At 46.8% G+C, this 15,434-nt stretch overlaps 1 protein-coding gene across 1 annotated transcript; it reads left to right on the top strand.

Annotated features, from left to right (window-relative positions):
* Positions 1-4,984: 4,984 nt before the first annotated feature.
* On the top strand, positions 4,985-8,654 carry LOC104685363 (interleukin-17F-like). Its single transcript, XM_010393185.4, has 3 exons — positions 4,985-5,461; positions 6,361-6,581; positions 7,653-8,654. The coding sequence occupies exons 1-3, from the start codon at positions 5,438-5,440 to the stop codon at positions 7,888-7,890; spliced, it is 483 nt and encodes a 160-aa protein (XP_010391487.1). The 5' UTR covers positions 4,985-5,437; the 3' UTR covers positions 7,891-8,654.
* Positions 8,655-15,434: the final 6,780 nt, after the last annotated feature.

Here is a 15,434-nt window from a genome sequence, read left to right as displayed (position 1 = left end):
TTTTTCCTTACCCTGTAGTCCGGGGCTGCAGGATACGGGTGACTACATCCCCGTTATCCTGGTGGCCACCTCGGTACCTCCTTCACAACTGGGAGAGGGGTCTTTGGTGACAAGCGAAAAAACTGCCAAAGGTGGAGAGGTTTGTGGGGATCAGCTGAATCTGACCGTCTGAGACCAACTGAGGGATCATCCAGTGCCTGGATGCTCAACCATGTGGGCAGCAGAGCTATAAATTTTATATATATTAAAAATATTTATCTATTATATAATATTTATATGTTATAAAACGATATTTCAGTTTTAGGCCCCTCATGACGAGAGGGACCTTGAGGGGCTGGAGCATGTCCAGGGAAGGGAACAGAGCTGGGGAAGGGGCTGGAGCACCAGGAACGGCTGAGGGAGCTGGGAAAGGGGCTCAGCCTGGAGAAAAGGAGGCTCAGCGGGCACCTTGTGGCTCTGCACAACTCCCTGACAGGAGGGTAGAGCCAGAGTCATGTAGGAATTGATCTTCCAAGTAAAAAGGTAACACTTGCTACCTGTTAATATTTATATATTATTATTTCCTATTATATTTAATTTTCAGGCTTTGTTCTTGCTGATGGAAAAAACCTAAAAATTTCATAGTGGATGAAAATTGTGATGGGGTTTGTGATACTGAAAACTAAGAGTGAGGAGGCAATAGAATGAAGATTGCAATTCTCAAGAAACCTGATTAATGTCAGGGGTTCAGTAGGGAAGATCCTGTGGGAAGTGTGCAACCTCTACTGAGTGGCATTATGCTCCTTTTGAGATTGAAGATCACAGGTTATAAAAGTAACCATTCAGGAAGCTCAACAGAGGCAACCAAAAAGTTGGTTTCGTACGTTGGTTTTGTATGTCACCTTCTCTCAAGCCGTGTTCCTAATAATTTCCCAGGCCATGAGCAGCCACACCTTCCACTAGCCCAGGTTGCTCCAAGCCCCGTCCAGCCTGGCCTTGGACACTTCCAGGGATCCAGGGGCAGCCACAGCTTCTCTGGGCACCGTGTGCCAGGGCCTCCCCACCCTGACAGCCAGGAATTCCTTCCCAATATCCCATCTATCCCTGCCCTCTGGCACTGGGAAGCCATTCCCTGTGTCCTGTCCCTCCATGCCTTGTCCCAAGTCCCTCTCCAGCTCTTCTGGAGCCCCTTTAGGCACTGGAAGAGGCTCTGAGGTCTCCCTGGATCCTTCTCTTCTCCAGGTGAACACCCCCAGCTCTCCCATCCCATCTCCAGAGCAGAAGGGCTCCAGCCCTTGGAGCATCGCCTTCGCTCTTAATACACTGCACCACAGAATTGTACTTCTTAAGCTCTTAGTCCACCCCCTCTTTGAAGGGTTATTGATCCTAGAAATCACTCCCCCCTACCTACATCCCTGCTGGGGGACAGGTGAGCACCCAGACTTGCAGGAATTAGGGGCAAAATCCCCACACAGCACCTTCAGCATCATCCCATCCCTGCCTTCCGCTCATCCCTCTCATCCCACTCCTCTGGGCAAACCAGGAAGCTGTGCCAGGGGTGACAGCCATAAATGAGGTTTGTCTGTAACCCGTAGAGGGAGCCCAGAAGTGCCACCAGTCCCCTCTGAGGGCCAGCAGTTGTGACACAGAACCATGGTCACTGTCATGCTGGAGCAGCACCTGCTGGTGTTCCTAGGCAGAAGTTTCTGCTGCTGGTATCTGTGGCGTTTCCCCTTAAATTTTGGTGTTCCCAGTTATCATCTCTCGGCTGTGGTCTGCACTTGGCCAAGGGTCCTGCTGGTGTGACAAAGCACTGCCAGCACACGCTGCCCAGGGTAACCTGTGAGGGTGTGGACAGGCTGTGCTCTAAACCAAGCATGGGTGAGCTTGCGGTGTCACCTGTCAGGAGGGAAAATCCTGGGGTGGCTGGATGTCTTAGGTTACAATGCAAGATGTGACCAAAAATATGCATTCTATCACCATCTTCATAAGCTGTTAAAGCAGGTGGGGCAGTATTCCTTATCTCCTTCATGACTCACCCCTGGTAACTCCCTCCAGAGAGATATCTTCTGTTAATGGGCCACCAAGCCTCACTGCATGACTCATAAAATTATATCATTCCATTGTGAGATGCTCTGCCCAGGGGGAGGAACCAAGCATTCCTACCTGGATATTATCTGAGGTTTGGAACACCACAGCCAGCTTTTCCTAGTGGATTCCCAGAGGACAAGAGCTACATAACCACCACTGGACCTTCCGAGGAGGACCAGACCCTTCTACAGGATCACTGCTTCAACAGAACCACATCTATCACTTCAGGAGGGCTGCAGCCACCATTTAATGGGACTGCCACCACCACCCTGCCCAGCAGGGTGTCAGGTTGTATCCTGGCTCTGTCAGGTTAAGCCAGTGTTTCTGTATTATTGCCTTTATCTTCATTTTCATATTAAATTGTAATTTTGACTTGGGATCTCCCACTGCTTTGCTTTCAAACTGGTACACTGGAGAGGCAGGAGCAAGCTGCTGGAGGTACAAGCCCCATTCTCTGCTGCAGCTGAAATATTTATTATTTGACCCTAATATCTGGAGATTTCGGAGGCTGCAGTTTCAGCCCTTTGCTGCTGCAGGCTGTGGAAGGTCCTCTGAGCAACCTGGGATAGTGGAAGGCAGCCCTGCAGGGTGTGGATGGTCTTTGAGGTCCTTTCCAACCCAAACCATTCTGTGATTCTATGATCTGTGAAAACCTGAACCTAAGTGTGTAACATATCCTGCACTGCAAACAGTGCTGTTTCTTTATAGTAACTCAAGAGTAGAAGAATCCTTGTAAGCAGAATTAAAATACTCTCTTTTATTTCCATGTCCCCATCCCTGCTCCAAGCCCTTAATGTGTGAGAGGGAAAAGCTTTTTGAGATAACTTTATATTAGTATATATAAGGGAAAAAAAGTCTTCCCTGTGGTGAGGCCCTGGCACAGGGTGCCCAGCGAAGCTGATGCTGCCCCATCCCTGGAAGTGTCCAAGAACAGGGCTTGGAGCAACCTGGGATGGTGGAAGGTGTTCCTGCCCATGGCAGGGGATTGGAACAAGATGATCTTTAATGTCCCTTCCCACCCAAGCCATTCTGTGATTCTATGAATAAAAGTATTTTTCCTCCCTTATGATGATTCACGTTTGGTGGCCTCTTTTAGATTAAATTTTTAGTGAACTTCAACTCAAGACAAGTTCAGTTGTAGGAAATTCCAGGTCAAAGAGGGAATCCCTGCTGAAGTTGCAAGCTGCTGAAGACACAAGAAGTGAGTGGAAAGCGGTGGTGGGAGTTCATAACCCGGTATTTGGCGTGATAACGTCATTGCTTCATCGCACGTAACTGTTTCCACTCAACCCCATTCCTGCACAATCCAACCCATTTTCATGGTAGGGCCCTTTCCTTTCATGGCGAGTGCTCAGGGGGAAAAAAAAGCAGGTCAGTTTCTGGGCTAAAAAAGGGGTTTCTGGTAATTTTACCCTCTCTTGCTCTTCCACGCTCCGTGTCGCATCTCAGTAGATGCGCTGGTGAATATATGGGACAGTCAGAGTAGGAACGTGTCACAGCACTGGTGTTGCCTCAGGTGAACTTGGTTACCTGAAATGTGACAAATGTACATGAGGAGAGTCGCTGGGCTCTGAGCTGTGGGTTGAGCCAGACCACAGAGTCATCACAACATCCTGCAGTGATGTAAAGCATCAGTGGATGGAGATTTCTGCTGGTGTGATTCGAGAGAGGTGGCAGCAGCAATCAGTTTAGTCCTTCTTTGTTGGAAAGTTCTATGAATTTGTAAGAGGTTTCTGATTTATTGTAGGACTGAAAATGTCATGAATCTGTTGATTTCCTGGGTGACTGAAGATGAATTTGTGTGAAGAGTCCTACCTTTCAATCCTCTGCTTCCAGCTTGGCTACATGGCTTTTTGAAAAGTTTCTCTCAGGGCTTTTCTCCACCAATAAGCTCCATAAAGTGGTTACATGGGAGTTTTTTTCTGCCATAAAAATAGCTTTTACTTCCAAAGAGACCTGCTGGTGCTCCAGGGGAAAGAGCACATGCACTGTTCTTTCTCCTCCAGTTGGTGGCTGGTCCTTTCTGGACCGCAGGATGCAGAATCCTGTTTCCACTTTTATTTTCACACGTCTCTCCTGTTAGTTATTAAGTGAGGATTGTATGATGGAGAGGGATTAAAGCTTCCATGAACACAAAGGAGCAGGACCAGGTGGAGGAATTCAAAGGAAGCTCCTGACCCAGCTCTTTCAGGGTTGTCTGAGGAGGATGGTCAACCCAAGCCCACATGTAAGTCCCACCAAAGTCAATGGGAGAGGCTTTCCTCATATCACCTTGCTGGCTACAGAACCACGGGACTCATTAGAGTATTTTGGGCTCGTGCAAGACTTATGGGGTGTACAGGAAAGTTGGGCAAAGGAAAGGATAAGGTGGATCAATAAGAAACAGTGTGTGTGGGAGTGCTAAAGACATTGAGATGGACTAGCTCCAGATTATTCCATAAGTCTGGGCCCCTCCCAGTGCTCCAGCCCCTTCCCCAGCTCATTTCCCCAGCTTTATTCCCCACCATGTGTATCCAAGGAGTCCATCTGGGGGAAATGCTGCTCCAAGGTCTACCCAGTTTACAGCTCAGGCAGGGACTGGGAGTGAAAGCTGAGCTGGAATGGGGCTCCTGGTGATGGTGGCCAAGGCCAGTGAAGGTGGTCAGGGCCCTCACAGGGCGTGTATGAGTTTTCAGAATTCTGCACAATGTGTCACCCCAGTGGGGAAGGCATCCCAGCTCCTGGTGCCCTGAGATTTCCCAGGAGGAGTTCCCCATGGCACCTATTCTTCCCCTGCCTGGTCCCTGCAGGACACAGGGATCCCTAAGATGAGGTGGGGGTGGATTGTGCAGTTGAAGGGAGGTTAAATGGTGAAGTTCCATGTCCTGCCCTCATTTTGAAGCCCTTGTTGGGTGCCTGAATTGCAGCTAGCTGATCTCTGCTGTTGGGTTTGTTTGAGGCACGTGGTAGTGCATCCACACTTGTTTGTGGTGAAAGAACACTATAATTAGAAAGAGGGGGTGGGAAGGAGTAAAAAAAACCAACTCCCTGAATAGTTTGGGGTTTTCTTCTATTTTTCTTTCCTTATCTCTTGATCTGCCTGAATAAATGGTATTGGCTGATTTGGGATGCTGGTAGTAGCATCTGCCCTTCCCTTTTTTGGAGGTAGATGGGAGGAAGTGGGCTAAAAATTGCAATATCAGCTCCTAACCTTGGGTCAGGTAAGCCAGCTGTGCTGCAATGGAAAGGGTGGCAGTGCCTGAGCTTTGCTATAAAATGGAGAGCACAACTAGCTCTGAGACACAAGCAGGGTTGAAAGGGTCTCAGAGAAGGAGAACTCTCGTGTCCTGTCGCCCTGACATCCACCCAAAGCAGCAGGGAGGTTACCATGGCTTTCACCAGCTCTGCTTTGGTAAGTAATTATATTCAATATAAAGGAATAAGATGGATTTGCAGCATGAGAGAAAGCAGAATGCAGATCCCCTGATTTGTACAGAAAACCCTTTTGGTCTTGCTGGGAGATGACTGGGATGCTGGGTGTGTCTGATGCAGCTGCTTGGTGATTGAGTGACAAGGGTGTGGTGGACTATCCATTATTTATTTATCTCTTGTTCATCAGCACTGCTGATGTGGGATTGGCAGAGCCCTTTTTGCAGACAGCATGTTATCAAAATTGTTGAAATTTTACTGTGGGTATCTATGCGTTTGAATTTCAACCTGGGTAGCATTTGCAGCACTGTCAGCTCCTGACTTCCTTAAAAACCCTGCTTTTATTTTGTCTTCTTTTGAGGAGCTGGGCTTGACAAATCCTCGTGGTTCCCTTTCTGTTTAGGATATTCTGTGACTCTATTATTTACTAAAACTCTGCCTACTGCAAATGGCTCAAGAACCCCAGATTTTCTTGGGAAAAGGGGTATTTCCAGCAGATGGCTGTGGGTGGCCAATTTTTATGGTCCTGAGGAAGCTGTGGCTGGGCAAGGTTTTAAGCCTAAGCAGAGTCAGCTGAGTCCCTACCCCAGTTTTTAGACGATAAGACGGTGCTGTGTGACTGCAGAGCAGGATCTTCATAGCTTGTTGGAGAGATGCTCTTCTTGGTGCAGAATCAATGATGAATCAGAATTTAAATCGGGGTTTAGCATCTGTTATGATGAGTTTCATTAGCACCATTGTGCTATTTGCTCATCTTGGCCCATTTCACACAAATGTAAGTATGAAGACGGTCCATTGGCGGTCCAGTCTAACCAAGACTTGGCTCTTTGTGCTCTCTCATTCCTGACTGGGCAGAATTAATGACACCTTTCTCTCTCCCAGTTCAGATCACTGGTTTTGGTGCTGGTTTTAGCCCTCACTGTGAAGAGCTTACCCCACAGAAACGCTGGTGCCTCTGCGAGGCTGAGTGAAGGTTGCCTGAACCAAAAGGATCCCAAATACCCCACAACAGTGAAAGTTGACATTCGTATCAGCAGCTCAGACCCTGCCTTTAGGATGGTCCATGACATCAGGAACCGGTCCCTCGCTCCTTGGGATTACAGGTAACTGCTCAGTTATTCTCTAAATTGTGAGGGCAGTGTCACAGATGGTTTTGTGTGGTGGTTTGTTCTCAGCATATGCCCAGAGTCCCGTGAATATTGCAAACATTTCTTGACACACGCTGATGTTTCGATGTTGGGTGGGATTTCTCCAAGAGAAACTGTTTGCAGTGCAAAGGGATGTCATTGGAATGGTTTCTAATTATCTTGTCACTTTATCAATCACAGAATCATTTAGGTTGGAAAAGCCCTCTAAGGTCATTGAGCCCAACCATTCCCCCAGCACTGCCAAGGCCACCACTGACCCATGTCCCCAAGTGCCACATCCACACAGCTTTTAAATCCCTCCAGGGATGGTGATTCTACCATCTCCCTGAGCAGCTGTGCCAGGCCTTAATAACCCTTTCAGGGAAGAAATTTTTCTTAATATCCAATCTAAACCTCCCCTGGGGCAACTTGAGGCCATTTTCTCTTGTCCCTGTTCCCTGGGAGCAGAGCCTGACTCCCCCCACCCCCGGCTGTCCCCTCCTGTCAGGGAGTTGTGCAGAGCCAGAAGTTCCCCCTGAGCCTCCTTTTCTCCAGGCTGAGCCCCTTTCTCAGCTCCCTCAGCCTCTCCTGGTGCTCCAGACCCTTCCCCAGCTCCTATGAGCAGCTTTCCAACCCCTCTGCCCCAAGCCTGTAGCATTGCATGGGGTTGAAATAATTATGAAATTAATTATTCCTCTAGAAAAAGAATGATGGGAGCATATTGTAATTTCACATTTTCCTAACAGAAAGAAACTTCCAAATGCTGAAATTAAAACCAAACAAAAATTAATAGGCCAGTAGTGGGTTCTATATTATTTAACCCAGCCCACTCCATTCATCAGCTCCTAAAGAATGATACAGCAATATTACCCTCCAGTGCTGATTCCATTTCTGGGAAATCATTGTGAAAACGTTGAGGACAGGGAAATCCTTTGTGTCTCATAGTGAGGACGCACAGGTAAATAAGATGATGGAGATATAAACAAGGAGATCCTGCCAAATGATGCTGTCCAAGTGCATAAATCAGTCTTGTGTCCCCATTCCCAGCCTGGATGACGATCCCAACCGCTTCCCGCGCGTGATTGCCGATGCCCGGTGCCGCCTGTCCGGCTGTGTGAGCCCCCTGGGGCAGGAGGACCACAGCCTCAACTCCGTGCCCATCAAGCAGGAGATCCTGGTGCTGCGGCGGGAGCAGCGCGGCTGCCTCCCCTCCTACCGCCTGGAGAAGAGGGTCATCACCGTGGGCTGCACCTGTGTCACTCCGGTCATCCAGCACCAGTCCTAGGAGGAATGTCTAGGGAAGGCAACATTGGGAAGAGGAAGTATCTCCCATAAACATCCCGCTGGTGAAATCCCACAGCCGCCCACCTCGCGTCCCCGGAATTCCACACACCATTCTCCTTCCAATTCTGAGCAAATTGTCTCCTGAAAGTCGTGATTCTTGCTGTTGTTCATGTATGGATTTTAGGATGGGAATCACCGGTAGCTGGTGATGGAGGGGAGGAAGAGTTCTGTTTGTGGCCCCAAGCAGTGAGAGGGTAAACAGTGCTGTTTAAAATTTATTTTTCATTGTGGTTTATATCAGTTTGGTGAATCAAATTAATTATAGTTTCCAAAGTTGTTCTTGGCAGTAAATTGCCCTAATTGAACATATGCCCACCACCACTGCCATAAAAAATGCCTCCTCTCTCCTTTCCTCTCTTCCTCCCTCCCTCCCTCCCTTCCTCATCCCTGTCTCCTTTCCCTCTCTGGCCATCCCTGCTCGCTGGGATATTACTGGTGTCAGTCAGACATTGGTGCCACCAGGCCTGCTTGTCAGCACACTCTGGGTTTGTGTCACTGCTTGTCCGTGGGAACAGAGATTGATTTATTGCAGAACATTTTGGGAGATACTTGAGTCCACTTTGTTGAGTGTTAAAATGTTAAAGACCCAACAGATATCTATATTTCTATTTATGTCTTCTATTTATGGCGGTATTTATGGATCTGTGTGCGCTCAGAGTATAAAAAAGATTGATACATTTAATCTGTATTTATTAAATAACTTATCTGCTGAATAAAAATAATATTTTATTTTAAAAGATGTTTTTTTATGATAGCTCAGAACGACAGCAGACACAGAGAATGGGTTTGTGCTGTGGTAGCACTGAGAGATTTTGGCACAGATCGGGCGTTTTCCGGTGCAGTGAAATGAGTAAGAGGGAGCAGAAGAGAACTTGCAGCCTAAACAGATGAAAAGACGCAAAGAAGAGGCTGAAAGCAGCGAAGGGGCATTCTGCAGGCAGTAGTGGCAATGGAACAAGGTTCTCTAGACCTTTGGGGTTGTCTCTAGGGATGGTGGGGAAAAAAGACAGGAGATATCACATTCCAGGGCTGCAGCTGGAATTTGGGATGGTTCACGAGAGCTCGGAAAGGCCTGTTCTATCCTGTTCCAGGCAAGGTAACATCCCTATAAGCAACCTTCTCCTCCCCCAGCTGAATAGTTGGCTGAGCAGGAATGCAGGGAGATGTGAGATGGCTTCATCTCACTGCCCCTTAGCCAGGTAATTCACAGGTGCTGGGATTAAAGTGGTGGATAAGGATCGCTGGACACCAAGGAACCAGGAGCTGTGCCTGCAGGGTGTGGTTTCCCGCTGAGCTGAGCTGTCCTGCCTTAGGAACGGAGGAATTGCCCTTTCCTTGCCTTAGCTGCACAAGGAGCACAGCCTGGCACAGCTCACTGTTTAGGAGTTGGACTGGATGATCCCTGTGTGTCCCTCAGGATGTTCCATGATTCTATAACTATTTACTGTTTTATCAAACTACTGCAATGTTGCTTTCTTTGACATTGCTCCTCTTTCACCCAGAACTGGGGCAGGCTCTCAGACCTCTGACTTTGGTTTCTTCCGGGGGAGGTTTTAAGCCTGTATTTCCTTTTTCATTTAAATCAGGACAAACCTGTGCAAGCATTCTTGTATTTCATTTTGACTGCACAGAAACCACTTTAAGTTAGATCCACCTGGTGCAGGTAGACCTTGGTTTCCTCCCCAGCGTGGGCCAGGCGAGTTGTTGGGCCTAAATGATTCAAGGCCAGGTTGGATGGGGCTTTGGGACACCGGGGATAGTGGAAGGTATCCCTCTGCCCATGGCAGGGGGTGGAATGAGATGGTCTTTGAGTTCCCTTCCAACCCAAACCATTCCATGATTCTATGACTCTGTGATGACTCTTCTGGTGCTTTTTGTGGAGTCAGGTGTGTTTTGTGCCCCGTGGGACACTGGGAGTCACTTCAACAATCCGTGGGTACCTTTCTCATTCAGTTGCAAACATCTGCACTCATTTGTGGCAGCAGCTGTTTCGTTATGACCACTGAGCTCTTCATGTGGTGCGGAGCAAGCCCAGGGAGGCGTCTCCTGCTTTCCTCTTACAGTAACCGCTGACCAGGAAATCGCAACCTGCTTCTTACTCCTGACCTACTTCTCTCCACAAACCTGCCTTGTGGGGCTGCCCTCACTTGTTTTTCAGGGAGAAAACTGCCCTGCGTTTCTCCTCTCAGTCATAATTAGTTGGACACTGGGTTCATGGCAGTGTATGCCCTGTGCTGATGCTCCTAAACACCCACCAGCTTACCCTAAGAGTGGTCCTAACTGGACGGATAACGAAGTAGCTAATTAGGAAAATACACAGGCTAATTAAGGAAGTCTCGCCCATGGGTCATAAGGTTTTGCAGGCAGAGCTCTCAGCTGCAAACCACACACCACTCAGGGAGGCATTGCCCGTACCTGGGGTTTGTTTCCTCCTAATGGCATCGTTCTTAGAGTGCAGCTGCTTGTAAATACAAGCCTGGTTATTTTTTGGGTGCTGGCTTTCACTACCAGCAATCTATTAATTTGGGGGCTGGAACTAGATGATCTTTAAGGTCCCTTCTAACATAAACCATCCTGTGATTCTGTGAATCGGAGACCACGACAAACAAATTTATGCTTCTTGTAAAGAGTACAGTCATATCACCACTGAGAGCAAGAGCAGTTCACAGCCTTTGCTAAAGGCTTTGCTTGGTTTGTTCCCTCTGCAGCAATGGACCCAGATTGTGCGTGCCCAGCTGGGCATCTCTGGCTCTGAAATGTGGCTTGGAGCAGCCTCCAGGGACTGTGTTGTTTTACCAGGAGGAGAGGACACAGCTGGAGGTGTAGCAACAGTGCCCAGTGCCTTCTTGTAACCTGCTGGGCTAAGCAGCCTCCAGTAACAGGTTGGTATCTGAGCCTTTTGGCCTTTCCTATTCCTTTTCTCTTCTGATTTCCTCTCACTAACCTCCTACCTTTGTTCCTTGCTTACTGCTCCCCTTGGCTGTGTGTTCTGGCAGCTGATCCTGTTGTAGCAGCTCCCACGGGATGCTGGATGGAGCACAGTTCAGACCCCTGTTGCATTACCATGGGCTGGGGGGCACAGCAGTGATGTCAGCACAGGTAGATGCCTCCTCCCAGACCCATGCTGTGACCTGTGAATGTATTGGCCAGAAGGTATCTCTGCCCTCTTTGGACCACTGACCACAGGCAGGTGCTCCTGGGAGTGTTAAAAGGGACTCCGGGTCACGGCAGCCTGTTCCACAAAAACCATTGCTTTGGAAAGTGTGCAAAATTAAATGCATAAAGAATGCAAAGGTTGCAAGCTAAAAGGTTGAAAAACCCCAAGAATTTTCTTTTTGGTAAGTCAGAGGGTTAATGGGTGGAAAGACTGGAAGCTGACATGGTTTATTGGGAGCTTGATATTACAGACAAAATTTTGAGGTGCTGAGCAATTTTCTGATCAGTCCAGAAATTCTCTGGAAGAACAATTTTCTGGTCAGTCCTGTGGGGATCTGTGGGTTGGTGCCAACATGATGGGTATATATGATGGGGTGAGTTCCTCTATCAGCTGCAAGTTCTGGATATGGCCTGAGAGACCAGACCAGAAACCTGCTCCCATGTCACCATCACCTCCAAAACAGGAGCCTTGCCTTGATCTTCCCTGTGAGGGTGGTGAGGCACTGGCAGAGAGAAGCTGTGGCTGTTCCATCCCTAGAAGTGTCCAAGGCCGGGTTGGACAGGGCTTGGAGCAACCTGAGATAGAGGAAGGTGTCCAGATCATCCATAGAACTGGATGATCTTTAACGTCTTTTCCAACCCAATCCATTCTATAATTCCACAATCTCCTTTTATCTCCATGCCCTTCTTCCTTTTACTTCTTTGATATTATTTTTAACCTTGTGCTCAAGAAGAATGAGTGGGCTGATTCTGCATTTTCTACAGCACTGTTGCAAGGCAGTGACAAAAACCCCAAAACCTGCTTAAAATGTCTGTGATTGTCTGGTACTGCTTGGCAGAGCCAGAGCTGTTGGTGGGCATGGGACATGTGCTGGTGCTGGATGTCAGGAGCTGAGAAGATGCCAGCCAGGCTCAGCACCAGACATAAACTGCATTTCCTGCCTTTGCTGCTCACAAAGAGGAGTTCCAGGAGCTGGACTTTGATGATCCTTGTGGGTGCCTTCCAACTCAGGGTATTCTAGGATTAAAAATGTTTTTCATATTTTCTAATTATTCCCCATACTTCCAGGACTAGATAGCGGAAGCAGGTTCAGGTCCTCATCTCTTCAGAGAAATCCCTTCTTGCTTTTGGTGTAACTTTTTATTTATTCTTCCTCCAGAAAAATTGCTCAGCTTTTCTACCTTTTTCTATAACTTTAACAAAATATTAAAAATATGTTTGATTCTCCTTGGGGCTTATGGACTGACAGAATACTGTTTTCTGGGCACACCTTTCTATGAGTAAAATCAGTACAAACCATCATGTTTTGTGTTTTATCTGCATTCTCAGTAAGCACAATATATTTGTATCATGATAAAGGTTCCCTGTTCTGGTAAATGAACACATATGGTTTATCTCCTCTCTAACTTGACCTCATAATTTTTCAGAGTGGCTTTTTATTTCAGACTTCTGAAACTTGTGTTCTTGGCCTTGTTACAGCTGAATCTGCAGCACCTTTTACAAGCATCTGGTTTCTACCCAGATTGCTTTGATAAGTGGCAACGATGAGCATGATTATCTGCAAAAATCCAATCTCAAACTTCCCTTTCTGGTGCGTTTTACTCACAGGTTGCCAAGACACTGCTGCTCAGATTCTGCAAACTGACATGAAATAGAGATGGGGAGCAGTGCTGGACTGGAAACTTTTATGTTGGAGAGGGTTTTGCAGCAATTCCGCCCCCCTCCCTCCAATGACAATATCATTTAAAAGCAGCAAATTAGCAGAAATTTTCACTGAAACTCTTGAAAACAAGGAGGAACAAACTTTACCTGTTAAACCTCAAACAGATAAGAGCTGTGCATGGGTGAAAGAGGAGCTCTACTCTCTTTGGTCTCTCATTGTGATCATTATTGATTGTAGAAAAATAAGGACACTGATGAGGTGACCCTTGTCAGGGTGCATTGGTTTGGGATTATTCTACACTTTTCCAAGTGAACACAGCAGTGTGAAGGGAAATCTCTTGGCTCACGGTGCCAGGAGTTAGGAGAGAACTTGCAGTAGTAAAGAAAACAGTCTTCTGGCCCCATCAATCTGGGTGATAAATTAACCTATTAAATGCTTCTGCAGGAGCATGTAGAACACCCAGGCAGCCTGTAGGTGTGAGCACAAAGTTGTTCAAATAAATAAAAATTGGTTCTGTCCTAAGGCACAGATTTAGCTGGGTTGGTAAATGGTTGAACAAAAACCATGCTGGTGGAAGGGAGACTGGGGAATCTTCACTAAGGCCAGGTTGGATGGGGCTTGGAGCAACCTGGGGTAGTGGAAAGTGTCCCTGCTCATGGCAGGGGATGGAACTAAATGACCTTTAAGGTCCTTCCAACCCAAACTATTCCATGATGATGCTCTGTGAAGTCAGTCAGCAGAAAACTGTTGGCTTTTCAACTCTCCAGCTGTGTCAGCTCTTTCTGATCTGGTTCTGAGTTTTTCCACCTCAGCATAGCTCTCTCAGCACTTTCCAGTCCCCACTATACATGTGCCAACTCCAGCTAGTGGCACATGACTTCCAGGGAAGAAAGGGTTGGACTTTTGGTGATTTTAACTGTTAGAAGTTACTTGGGCTAATTGCAGACAATTTGACAAAACTCCTTCTAGGAGTGGTAGGACAGTGAGAGATTATCTAAACATCAAAGAAATCAGTTCTGTTTCAATCTTTCTAGACTGATATTTATATAAATCTTTGAAAACCTCGAAGGATGACCATTCCTTGATGGTTTTTGGTTTGGGTGTTTTTTTGGGTTTTTTTTTTGAAATCTGTTCACATGCTTAATACTTGTGGGATAGTCAGCTGGGTTAAACTTCAAGACCTGCAGGAGAAGAAAGGGGCTTCCTTAAGGAAGAATAACTGGAGATAAGATCAGAAACTAGCTAAATTAGGATCATACGCACTCCTAGATTCCTATGTTTGGGCAAAGCTATATCAATGTTTGAAGGTAACTAAAGGTGTGGGCAGGAGCTCATTGTTGTGATTACAGGTACTGTGATCAGTTTGAGTTAATCAGTGTTTCCTTGGTCCGCTGCTTATCTGCCAGGTCAAGGAATGGTGTGGCCGTGCTGTGGGTTTAGATTACAGGCTGACTCACCTGGAGTAGGTTAGGGAGGGTTTCGGCTCGCTGGAACAGCCAGAGGGAATAAGCCCCAGTAGCAAAAGTTGGGATGGTCACAGCTGGATCTGGAGAAGATGCTTTCACCTGAGAGGACTCTCCCACTCATTAGGGACTCTCAGCCCCGAGCTCTGCATCTCTACAAGTTCCGTATTTGCTGTTGCATTTGCCAGTGGCACTTTGCCACTGCCTGAGCAGGGCCACACCTCCCTGAGACAGCAGCAAACAAAACGCCCACATCTTCACCAGCCAGCCTTGCCCTCTGAAACATGGAACATGTTCATTGGAGCGCTTTTAACCCAAGTGTGCTTTAAATAAACCCACCTGCTCTGCCAGACACCCACCCACGCAAACCCCATCTGACCGCAGCTGAAGTGCAATGTCAGGGTGCTCCACATTTGAAGCTCTGAAAACATACTGGAAGGACATGAACACAGAGAAAATTATGATTGCAATCAGCAAGAGGTGGTTAATTGCTTCAGTCACCTGCTTGACTCTCGTGAGCTTCCCCAGGTGTACCCAGGTGGTGTCTCTGCTCCACAGGAAATAGGCTGAAACGCGCTGGGCTGAGATTCACAGATAATGCTGGAGCAAAGTTAAAGCTCAGCAGTGGAAATGCAATCGCTGTTTTAGGAGAGGGAGCTTCTTGGAGTTTCTTCCCCCCAAAGAAGTATTGTGTTGAATCCATCTTTAAAAATCCTTTTCCAGTCGGATAATTTGGTGGATAAGTGGGTAGTTACCCAGTAGAAATTTTTTTGCTTGTCTGTCCTTAACGTGAATCTCCTGGGTGCCACTTTATAAATTATTTTCCTCCAGGTATCTTAGCTTCTCTATTGGTAAAATGGTGTTTTCCCTAATTTTTTTTCCGTGGGGTTTACGTTCTACTGCTGCAGAGGTAGATGTTACCAAGAGAATTTGAGGCTTTAGCATCATGTAAATCTCTTTATGGTCATGATTAAGTGATTTCTTGCCTTATCAAGAAGACTTCTTTAGAAAGAAAGGAGAATACCAAAGAATTTTTCCACTTATTTTTTATTACACAAAGATAAATAAACATTACCTTAATACTTTAAAAAAATATATTAGGATAATACATTATTACCATTTTTTCCACCAGAATAAATAGATTTATATAAATAGACATTTCAAAGTGTAAACTAAAGATGGGTAGAGTTCCCATTACTTTG

This window comes from Corvus cornix, chromosome 3 (genome assembly GCF_000738735.6).
Source record: "Corvus cornix cornix isolate S_Up_H32 chromosome 3, ASM73873v5, whole genome shotgun sequence".
NCBI classification, from domain to species: domain Eukaryota; kingdom Metazoa; phylum Chordata; class Aves; order Passeriformes; family Corvidae; genus Corvus; species Corvus cornix.
The sequence above is the reverse complement of the archived record's forward strand: the minus strand, read 5'-3'. Positions and strand labels throughout refer to the sequence as shown.